This window comes from Balaenoptera borealis (genome assembly GCF_965194805.1).
Source record: "Balaenoptera borealis genome assembly, chromosome: 10".
In the NCBI taxonomy this organism is placed as follows: domain Eukaryota; kingdom Metazoa; phylum Chordata; class Mammalia; order Artiodactyla; family Balaenopteridae; genus Balaenoptera; species Balaenoptera borealis.
The window spans coordinates 12,967,896-12,980,237 of NC_138874.1; the positions used below are offsets into that span (position 1 = coordinate 12,967,896).

At 42.8% G+C, this 12,342-nt stretch overlaps 1 protein-coding gene across 9 annotated transcripts in view; it reads right to left on the reverse strand.

Annotated features, from left to right (window-relative positions):
- Positions 1–1,400: 1,400 nt before the first annotated feature.
- The window catches only part of DISC1 (DISC1 scaffold protein), a 346,324-nt gene continuing 335,382 nt past the window's right edge, over positions 1,401–12,342 (reverse strand). For 8 of the 9 annotated variants that reach the window (XM_082407588.1, XM_082407593.1, XM_082407597.1 and 5 more), the window contains one exon: positions 1,401–11,078. In XM_082407588.1, coding sequence (XP_082263714.1) covers positions 10,773–11,078 — 306 coding nt within the window. In that variant the 3' untranslated portion in view covers positions 1,401–10,772. The remainder of the gene's footprint in view (positions 11,079–12,342) is intronic. The other variant, XM_082407603.1, reaches the window with a different exon arrangement.

Consider the following 12,342-nt stretch of genomic DNA (forward strand, 5'->3'; position numbering starts at 1 on the left):
TCACTGAGTACAGCACTGATGAACTGAGTACAGTACTGATTCACTGAGTACAGCACTGATGAACTGAGTTCAGCACTGCCTCACTGAGTACAGCACTGATGAACTGAGTACTGCACTGCCTCATTGAGTACAGCACTGATGAACTGAGTACGGCACTGCCTCACTGAGTACAGCACTGATGAACTGAGTACTGCACTGCCTCACTGAATACTCTTCTGCATTGAAGGTTTCTATATCCATGTCCTGCCTGACACTAAGTGAAACAGGTTCAAGGGAAAATAGGAGAGGATTAAATGTTTAAACATGTCCCCTGACCAATTCATGCCCCTCACTCCCTTCCTGCTCTCATTGTGGGTGAATTTCAGAATGTCCTGATGAAACATTAGGGACACATCCTGGAGAGACAGGCAGTGCCAGAACAGGACAACCAGAGGGCTACACGAGATAGATAGTCTGTCTCTTTAAAAAATATATATCTTTTGGAATTTTTCATCTTAATTCTTCTGAGATTATAGAGAATCACAGGGGAAATTAAGGTGAAAAGCTGTTAATTCCAGATTCTGGGGTTAATTAGCTCCCTTATATCATGTGCCTGTAGGAAGGTGTAATGGGTATGATAAGAGAGACATGTATGGTTTCTTTTTTATAAGTTCTTAAATCAGGAGATATTTTAATTGCATCAGAAAGCAAGATGGTACAGGAAAAGAGACATCTTTCTAGCAGAAATCACCCCAACTTCTGTCGAATGGGGGCTGAAATGGAAAGATTTTTCAAGTCCTGTGCAAGATGCTCCAGTTAATGACACAGTAAAGGTGCCTCGGACTGACATTTACAAGAAAACCGGCAGTTCACTCCCCCTGCCTATTCCAATCTGCAGACCCCCCGATCTCAGCCTCGGGAGAGCGGACCACTCTTCTGCTGGGCGACGTCCGTCTCCGTAATTGTTTCGGGCACATTGGTTATGCAGAGGAGGTGGGAGAGGCCCCGCAGCACCCACGGTGATGACGCCGTCACTCACCCTCCTTCCCCCATCCTGTGACGCCTCAGGCCGGTGCTTCCCGGACACCAGCTGTCCCACAGGAAGCTGCGGCCTCCCTCTCTCCCGCCTCCTTTGCTGGCTGGAGCTGCAGGATCATGGCCTGCAGAGTTTCCTTCACCATCTGGAGCTCCCTCTTGAGACTCTGTGCACACGTTGTTAAGGAACACAGGCGAAGGTGACAGGCGGCCCTCTGCAGCCTCTCAGGGATCTGGTAAGAGCCACGTGCCTGCTGGAAGCAGATGGGAACGCCCCCTCTAATTGCAGTTTCAAGTTCCTCCAAAGTGTAGGCATTAAATATTAACACCAATGCTACGCTTCTTTTAAGAGCAATTGCAATTTCTACGAGGCCTGAGGTCATTCACTATCTCAAGTAAGGTTTCCAAAAGGAAAAGGAAGAGTCAGCTCTTAGACCGAGACAGATGGCAAAGGGGGATGCCCCACGGAATATGGTCGGCGTGACTGTATTCCTGCTCAGCCCCAGGCTGGGGAAGGGCAACTGTCACATCCAAATGCTCTGACCGTGGAGACGGCAGAAGGCTGGGAATCAGAGCTCCAGGATTGGGGGCCACCATACAACCAGACTCCGAGCGATGAGTTAACGGTCCCTACTGGTCATCCGCCAGCCTTGTCACCTTGTGCAAATCACTTTGAACCTGTTTTCGCAGGAAACAGTGACTCCTAAACCCCGTTAGGTTCTAATCTGCTGTCACGTGTTATTATACTCCCAGGTGCTTGTAAAATAGCCATTCGGGGCCTTGGAGATTTGACGGAGTGCAGGGAGCTTGCCTTTTCTGGGTTGGTTGGCTGGTTGGTTTTTCTTTAAATGGTTGGGTTTTTAGTTTCATAACCTGTAAAGTTGTTTCTCATGTAAATAAAACAATCATAGAGAACTCAGTGAATAATTATATGGAATAAATAATATGCCCATCATTCTCTTAAAAGATGAGCTCTCTTCTAGGGGTTTAAGCTGGGGAACCTTTAACCAACAGTGATTTTCCTGTCTATCCATTGTCAGGCGCCTCTGTTCTTTCCCTTTTGTACCTGTAGTCAGAACAATCCTAAGATAAATATAGGATGAGTGATGGATTGAATTCTTTTAACTTAATAAGCAAACTAATTTAACTTCATCTAACAGGAACTAAGAGGAAACACAGAAATATGTTGACACCACTTAAATGCTGTTAAATCGTCACAAGAGGTCAGACCACTTAAATATTACTAGATCAGATGTGGAGAAAACAGAAAGCTTTGGGAAAAGTAGTTTGCAGAAATCTTCCCACTCACAGACTGTCCACACCTACTACAATGTGGTTTTATTTAAGTACAATGTCAATGCAATGTCAAGAGAAAGAGATACCTTTAGGTTACGACTATGGAAAGCTTTCTTTTTTCTTTTTTAAATAAGGAACTCCAGAGGATCCTGGGAATTATGCAAATGAACCTCACCTAAGCAAAAATGCTGAGCCACCTTGACAAGCCTCTGGCGGCTTTTCATCCTCTTGAATCCTCACCAGACTTCATCATTTATGTAATTCACATACACCTACTATGATGATTCACTCCTTGCACTTGAACTTGAGGGGAATGAGGATGGGGTTGAGGAGATGGGCAAGAGGTGGGGCAAGAGAAGAAAGTACCCAATACTTGTTTTTTCTTTTTTCTTTTTTAAAAGACTTCATTTTCCTGCATTTCTCTGAACAGCTCTGTTAATCTTTAGTGAAAACACATATGACTTTATACAAGCAAGAGCATAAGTGGTCCCAGACCGAACACCAAGCTGCAAATTAATCACAAAGTTATGCTACATTTATAAAGAATAAGCGTAGAGCTTAAGCAGTTTATGAATCTTGACAAACTCCCGAGACTTCGTTACCTTTGATATGCAGCCTGGGACTACAGGTCCCGCTTTGTAATATGTGGAATGACGACCAAGGTTTTTCGAGAGAGAAACTGAACCAGACTGAACTGCTTCTTAGAGAACTCGTAAAACTTCTAGCACTGGCCGAACACACTGAAAAGGTTTGTAAAAAGAGAGTGAGACAGAAGCCACAAAAGAAAAAGACTAAGTTATATAACACATCAGCCCCTCAGACAACAATCTCCAGGGACACAGGGAGGAGTGAGAAGCAGGGGGATTTGAGGATGAGACCCCAGCTCTGGAACCTGGCAAACCATCGAATGCTTTCATCGTCTCACTCGTAAAATGCAGATTCCCATACCGTCTTCACAGGGCTAGGGTTAAAAGAAATATTTTTTCTTGTGAGAGTATAGTGCCTTCTGTGAGATGAGATTTAAGGTTTATTTACTAAAATAGCAGAGGTTGTTCTGTCTAAGTAGGGCCAGACCTCAGAAATCCTGGAAACCTCCTTTAGAACCTATGGGGTAATCATCATCAAAATGATTAAAATCATGTTTTATTTACGAAATACTTCCCTCTAACCAACCTGCTTGTATGATTCCATACTACATGTGAGTTCCAAAACATTTTGAATGTGCTTATATGAAAGAGAGTCCAGGATAAAATGTGGAGTGAGGGGGGAAAAGCAAGTTGTAGAACAATGTGTATGGAATGATCGTAATTTTGCAAAAAAAAAAAAAAAAAAGGACAATAGAGATAAGCCATTTCTAGCTGGAAAAGCACCTTAGGAGGACACAGGGGTGGACTTCTCCTAGACATTGGTACTGGGAGGGAGATGGAGCCTTTTTTTTTTTCATACTTCTGTAATATTCACAATGGACATGCATCCTTTCATAGTTCAATCAATGTGTTTGTTCAAAAAGATACATGCATTCCAATGTTCATAGCAGCACCTTTCACAATAGCCAAGACATGGAAGCAACTTAAATGTCCATCCACAGAGGAATGGATAAAGAAGATGTGGTACATATAGACAATGGAATACTACTCAGCCATAAAAAAGAACGAAGTAATGCCATTTGCAGCAATGTGGATGGACCTAGAGATTATCATACTAAGAGAAGTCAGACAGAGAAACACAAATATCATATGATATCACTTACATGTTGAATCTAAAAGAAATGATACAGATGAACTTATTTAGAAACCAGAAACAGACTCACAGACATAGAAAACAAACTTATGGTTACCAAAGGGGAAAGGGGGGGGAGAGATAAATTAGGAATTCGGGAGTAACATATACACACTACTATATATAAAATAGATTATCAGCAAGGACCTACTGTATAGCACAGGGAACTATACTCAATATCTTGTAATAACCTATATGGGAAAAGAATCTGAAAAAGAATATATATATATATATATATATCTATATATATATACATATGAATATATATCTGAATATATATATACGAATATATATCTGACTATATATATGAATCACTTTGCTGTACACCTGCAACTAACACATTGTAAATAAACTATACTTCATAAAAAGATAAATTAATTAAAATTTTAAAAATAAAAAAGCAGATTAAGCATTTAGTGAAAATAATTTAGAAATATCTTAAGAGAAGTATCTTTAAAAATATTTTTTTCACAACTCTTAAGTATTAGGATAGGCTTAATTTAATCTATTATTCTGATTCAGCAATTTTAAAAAGCTTTAAAAAAAAAAAAAAGAAGAAACATTTTCCCATCTAGCAGTTGGGAAAATAATCATGTAGATAGAGATCCTCACTCTTTCCTTCATTCGATCAAATACTCAAACATTTCACAACTCCTACTGTGTGCTACGAAATGTTCTAGACATGGGACGTAGGGGAGTGAACAAAGTCACTGCCATCATGGGGCTTCTGTGCCACTGAGTGAGAAGAAAATAAACACACAAGGGCATGCGCATAGATCGTGAGATGGAGCTATGGCAGGGTTTGGAGCCGGGGAGAGACGTGCTCTCCCTGGCTGCTTTAATCGTTAGTAGATTAAAGGATGCGAGGGCAGAAGCCTGGCGATAAGAGGAGGATTTTGCAATAATTCAGGCCATAAAAGTTTATGGCTTGGTCCCAGGTGGTGGCAGTGGAGGTGGTGAGAGATGGTCAGATTCTGGATGTTTTGAAGATGGAGCCAACGGCATATGTGACGGAATAGAGGTGAGATGTGAAGGAAGGAAAAGGCAGCAAGAATGACTCCCAGATTTTTTATCTAAGCAACGAACTGGAAAAATAGACTTGCAATTGATCAAGAAGGAGAAGACTGGGAATGAGTCAGGGTTTTGGGGGGGGGGGTGGGAGTGGGGAGGAACTGGAGTTTGGACACGTGAAGTTGGAAAAGCCCATTTGTCAGCCAAGTGGAGATGTTGAGGAGGAAGCAGACGTGAGTCTGAGGTCCGGGCTGCAGATGTGCACTTGGAGGTTATACTGAAAAAGATATCTTTACAAACATTTTTGCAACGTTTTCTCACTGATTTATAGAAAGATAAACTATCCCATTGGATACATCTAACCAAAATCTTAAGACTACTAGAGTTGGACTTTCTGATTGCTCCTCCAATAAGCTCATTGTTTTTTGTCAAAGTGCTGAGGAAATAAAGTAAAACTCCGGTACTGGAATTTATGTGTATAAGAGGTGCACACTGCATCTAAGTGCGAGAATAGGTCTCAAAAGAGTTAAATGATTCTTCGAACGCCTGTGCCGTAGAAACCTCTCTAGCTAAGTATGTGTAACAGATATGCCACCAAACATCTGTGGCACCTAAGAAAATTTGCACACTAATTACAACGGTGGCACAAGGATTGACATGCCAACATCTTTAAAAACACCTTTGAACCCAAGACCACCTTGGGATAGACTACACCCATATTAGGCAAGAGCATTACTTCTTTTTTTTTTTTTCTCTTTTTTTTAAAATTAATTTTTATTGGAGTATAGTTGCTTTACAATGTTGTGTTAATTTCTGCTGTACAGCAAAGTGACTCAGCCATACATATATCCCCTCTTTTTTGGATTTCCTTCCCATTTAGGTCACCACAGAGCATTGAGTTCCCTGTGCTATACAGTAGGTTCTTATTAGTTATCTATTTGATACATAGTATCAATGGTGTATATATGTCAATCCCAATCACCCAGTTCATCCCACCCCTCGTCCCTTTCCCACCTTGGTAGCCATACGTTTGTTCTCTACGTCTGTGTCTCTATTTCTGCTTTGCAAATAAGATCATACTTCTTGATAGTAAACTTGTGCAGACCGTGTTTGCAATGAGCAAGGCATAAGACAGCAAGGCATGTTTCACAGATGTCTTGCAGTGGTTAGACAATACTGTCTTTTAGGGCAGCCATATGCAAAGATCCTCAAATTCTCTCAAAGGGGTCTTTTGTTCATATATAAAAACAGTTGAGTGTTTTACCGCCAGCTGAGATGCCAAGCGATCATTTTAGTAGCTGGGTCAAAAGTAGGTCTTCAGTTCATCTGCCCTGAACTAGTTTGCTTCCAAAAGAAACAACAGTACGTCCTTTGAAACAGCTACCCATTTGCTCAATTATTTCTTCATATCAGCAGTGATTCCTCTGCAGCTCCTACGGCCACAGTCCTGGGAATTTTCTTTCATTCCCAAAGCCAAAGGTGAGGGACACAGTTGTTGAAGAGCGAAGAGGAGAGCCCCGCCTACACGCGACCTGCTTCAGTGGATGTGATGCTTGCACAGGGGCCCTCCCTGTGGTGCCCACATAGGGCTAAGCCAGCAGCAGAAGCCCGGTGCCCACACCCTTTCCTAGGCTCCCTCCTCTCTCCCCCACCGTGAGGCTCCAAGTCTTCCTCTTCTCGCCCCACTCCCTTTGATGGGAGCCAAAGGGAAGTGCACCGGCCACCATATGCGTATCAGCCCAGTGTACACAGTGTTCAAACAGCAGCCTCTTAGGGTCCCAGTTTTCTCATCTGTGAAACTGTGGAGCTCCGTGATGGTCACAATCCCGCTTCCAGCTCTTTAGCCCTAGAAGCAGAAAGCATTTCCAAGGAGGCAGAGCAAAAGCGCCTCAAACTCCCATTCCCTTTGTTACAGCTGCACCTTTGAAAGCTGAACCAAGCAAGGGTTCCTAAGGGGATGCGGTGTTGGTGCAAGAGCCTGGATGTATTTAGAGCATTTGCATGCCATCAAGCACCACCACAACTAATCGATTGGGCACCACGTGTTCCCAATAAACAGAAAGAACGGAATTCCAGGAGAGTTTCCTGGACATGAATGCAAATAGAACCACAAACAGAGTAAGTCTGCCCCTGTCTTATCTATGACTCAGAGGTGAGCAGAACTGCCCTGGGGGCTCCAAAAGATGCCCAGTGTCCTGATCCTACGTGTCCTTCTTTCCTTTTGAAAGTGTGTTGTAGAAGCTGAAAGGGAAAGGAAAAACCCCCTGCTGAAAAATCCACCTAACCTAGATGGTTTTCAGTTAAAGCATTATAAACAGGGAGGAACCACTCCATCCACTCAAAATGTTTTTCAACACACAACTGCTCATTAGGATCCCAGATGACTGTGAAATTATACTAGAGAGTCAGACTAATGCTCCTGAAGATCCCGGCTTGAGTGGCAGTGAAGTCACACCTCCCATCCTCGCCTCAGACACCAGGCATGAGTCACCTCTGAGACGCCAGCTCTTCCAATTAATAGTGCAGACTCTGCTCAGATGCTCGCCCCGCGGTGGCTGACGGGCTGGTGGTGTTATTTGGCTACATGTAATTCAGTGAGCCTGTCAGGATGATGAAGAGACACGGCCTGTCTTCTCTCCCTCCTCCGATCTGGCAATCCAGTGTCTTCTTCATAAAAGCGAAAGACTCCCAGCCAGCGGCCCATGGCCTTGATGTTAAGTCAGGATACCCAGAGGATCTGTTGGGAAACTCAACCCCACTGCTGGTGACTGGCCCACCCTCTGCTGATGCCACACTACCAGGGCCCTTCTCACACGAAACGGTTTGTGCAAAGCTCCGTGCCTTCCACACGGAGAATGAACATCTGGAGTGTCCAAGGCTTGAATCTTCTGGACACGGACACTGATGTAGACACACATGAATCACGTTCACTCCGCAGCTTTTGAACAGGAGGCTCTGGCAGAGTCCTTAATGGAATCAAACAAAAATATTACACTTGCTGGGAAATTCTTTCCTGTTGCTGACGGCAAGCTGTTTCTTTCAACTGCACTCAGCTTTGTCTCTTTGATCAAGAATGGAAACACAAACCAGTCGGAGTTTGGCCAGAGGATTTCAGCAGCCTCTTGGAATCTCTAGATAAGTTCTCATTTGACACAAGGGCTTTGGTTTGTGTAAGAAGCCTCCGCAGAGCCTTGTAAATATGTCTTTCTATCTTAGGGCACCGAGTTCCACTTGAAACTAAGTGCTGCTTTGTTAGAATTCAAAGATACCTTCTGTGTATTTACTATCAATCAGTGACACAGGACAAAGCCACGGTTTCAGAGGAAAGTCTGGGTCAAAATCCATACTGTGGTGTAGAGATTTTTTGGGGGGTGGAGTGATTTCAGTACCTAAACCAGGGCTTCCCAACCCTGGTTTGACATGTCCCCTCTATGTCCTCACTTATCTCAGCAAGGATCAGCAAAATTCTCAATAAACATAACTTCACTAAACAACTTTTATTATAGCTTAACATTTTTATAGTCACTGTATGTTCCACAGAACAGGCCTGTCCAGCTACTTATAGGCATAGCTGCCTGCTGATTGGCCGTGAAGGACCACGGGGCTGGTGGATGGATGTTTCTGCCCCTCATCAGAAATGACCTTGGACCAGCCACGTAATTTCTAAGCCTCAGTTTTCTCAACTATCAAGTAGGAAAAATAATCCCTATCTGTCTACGGCAGTTTTATTAGAATTAAATGACTTTTCATATAAGTCACTGTGTAGTTACCAATCAATTCTTTCAAGGATTTATTACAACATGATTGAATCAACCTACCCTGAAACCTCATCTATAAACGGGATGTTTGAGCTTGTGACACAGACACTGTGAATGGTTTTCTACCTAAAACCAAGCACTTTACCATGTATAAGAACTATATTAAACATATTTTCTGCATATAACCTCATTTAGCCCAAATGAAAACCTTAGAGGTACATGTTATTATCTGACTTTACAGATGCTTCAAGAGGCTTTATCCACTCTCTGTGATTCCCACCGCTCCTGAATCTGGCTTGGAATGGCTGTGGGAAAACTAAAAGCATCTTTTTTTTTTTTTTTTTAACATCTTTAATGGAGTATAATTGCTTTACAATGGTGTGTTAGTTTCTGCTTTATAACAAAGTGAATCAGTTATACATATACATATGTTCCCATATCTCTTCCTTCTTGTGTCTCCCTCCCTCCAACCCTCCCTACCCCACCCCTCTAGGTGGTCACAGAGCACCGAGCTGATCTCCCTGTGCTAAAAGCATCTTATTTATACACAGCTCTGTCTCTTCTCAGCCTCTTCCCCACCAGCCAAACCTATTCAGGAGCAAACCCCATTCCCTAGAATCAAACTAACCTTCTGGAAAATTTCTAAACAAGAGACTAACACAGACCCTGATTGCAGCTCTCAGAACTGCTACCTGAGCCCACCACAAGCTGGAGGGATTTCCCACTGAGGAACAAGCGCATCTGCTAGACTGCAGACAGGAACCCCTCTGTATGCACTGGTCCTCTGCAGGGCCTTGCTCCCAGGTACTGACAGCCGGTTACTTGCCCATCTGCTGGAGGCCGTGCCACCTTACAACTGCTCAATTCTGCGTGATCCATGAACGTGGAATAAACAAAAGTGCAGAACAAAAATGTTTCTACTGTTTCTTTGGCCAACTTTTTAATAAGAGCTTAAACACTAGTTTGTAAGGGGCAGGGAGTTACGAAAAACAGAATGTCTGCTTTTGAAAATCCACCTTGAGCCATGTGAAAATAATCACTGATTAAGTTGAAAAAATCTCCTGCTAAGTTTAACAAGCAAGGCAAAAGATTTAAGTTTGTAAGGAGGAAGGAAACGCAACATTGAATCTGTCATTAAACCGTGGATCTGAATACTTGTGATTAAGATTAATCCTTGACCATTCAAAGCTCCTTAAACATACACATACATTCACACACACACACAGACTCCCGATAAAGCATGGTAAGAACTAGAATTCTGAAAAGTAAGACAGCAATGAGAAGCAAAGTCCGAAATAGCTACATTTCTCACAAATACATCTAATAAAAGTCACACTACTGAACAGAAGGGATGAATGAATAGAGAAGTACTTTCATCTAGAGAAGTGTCAGCTTATGATTAAGTAACCAAACAAAATACAGAATGGGGCTGTATATGCCTTCATCTGTCTTGCACCCACCCATCTGCCCTCAAAAGAACTAACCAGGGACAAACCGAACGCATGTACATATCTAGATGTGATTCAGTACTTCACCGGGATGCACGCCTAAGCTAGTAGATTCTTGTGCCATCTTGCTCACTGGCAACTAGTTTTGATAAAGGTTATTTGCAGATGTGACAGGAAATGCACTGAATCTCGTACAAAGGAGTGATCCAAAGTCCTGTTAGTTGTGACACTCTCCTGCCCATTATATGGCAGAATTGTACGGAAAAGAAAACCAAAGATGGATTTGGGTTTCTCAGTATTCAGAACGCCCCTGGAAAACTGAGGCAGTCAGACCCACAACCATCTGAGCCCCACAAACCCAGCTTCACAGCCCCTGAAACTACATTTTTCTTTGGCCTCCTTGTGTGCACGTCTGAACATCACTGCTAATTTTTAGCAGTCAGGTTTAATAATCAAAAATGCTGACTTACCAAAAACTAGAGGGAAACATCGCATACTGAATAATCTCAGGGATCTGAGGTGTGTTGAACTCTAAATACCAGGAGTATCTATTTGTTTCCATCTGCTGAGGCATGGGGAAACGGTATAATTTTTTAAGACTTTCTTTTACAAAATAACCTAACAGGTGCTTAATCTGCAGGAGAAAAAGGATATGAATGAGATCTTCATCGTGACTATGGATTGCAGTGTGAAGTTGATCTTCTAAGTATAATAACTTCTTGCCAATGGCTTCACATTTTTCTCCAAGTTCTGCCGAAAGGACGTAAGATTCCTGGCCAGAGAAAAAGAAAAAGATCACTCATAAACTTAGATTTTTTTTCAGGGCTGTGAACACATCTGTGATTTATCCAATGGTCCACAAAGGGAAGACTCCCCTTACAGAGCTCCACCATCTCCTGCACCCCATTAGAATCATGCCAGAACCTCTGTCTTCCCTGGAGGTCATTCTTGAGAATGGCAATTTCAGGTTATTACCGAATGATAAGCTGTGTCTACATAGTTCCGCGGTTGACCTCCCTCATCCGGTCATTTCAAAGACCTATTTCCAGTACATCAACCCCTAAAGTGGATTTATCAAAGGGGAAGCCTGTGTCTTCAAGCTGCATCCATGGGCAAACTCACACTAAAATAGGAACGCTAACCAAAGAGGGACCGGGCAAGTCACAAGAGCAACTGAGCTGACCTGTGAGGACAAAGAGATGCTCCTCTAGGGGTACAGGAATCTAATAGGGCGCTGAACGGTGTTCACATGCTGGCCACAGCCCCTGAAAGCTAGAATATTAAGGAGACTTTCAATGCCACGAGGTGTGTATTATATGTACAGCTGCTGCCACTGCCGGCGTAGGTATTGATTTTCCCTCTCCCTCACCAGAGCGTTAAGCCCCATAAAAGCAGGGACACTGAATGTCAAGCCCTGTAAGAGCCCGGACAACGATGTCTTGCTTGCTGCTGGGTCCAGAGCTCCTGGCACAGTGTCCGACACATGGTAGGCACATGGCATTCATTTGTTCCATGAATGAATAGCCAAGTCTGGGAGCTCCCTCCTTCTCCAATGTTTCCCCTTCATACTTGTATTCCACACATGAACCAGCAGAGAGCCCTCATTATGTCACTTTCCTATCCAAAACCACCACATGGAGAACAGTAGAGAGGTTCCTTTAAAAACTAAACATAGAGTTACTGTATGATCCAGCAATCCCACTCATGGACATACATCTGGAGAAAACTCTAATTCGAAAAGAAACACGCACCCCAATGTTCACTGCAGCACTATGCACAATAGCCAAGACGTGGAAGCAACCTAAATGTCCATCGACAGAGGAATGGATAAAGAAGATGTGGTACATATATACAATGGAATATTACTCAGCCATAAAAAAGAATGAAATAATGCCGTTTGCAGCAACATGGATGGACCTAGAGATGATCACACTAAGTGAAGTAAGTCAGACAGAGAAAGACAAATATCATATGATATCACTTGTATGTGGAATCTAAAAAAATGACACAAATGAACTCACCTATGAAACAGAAAC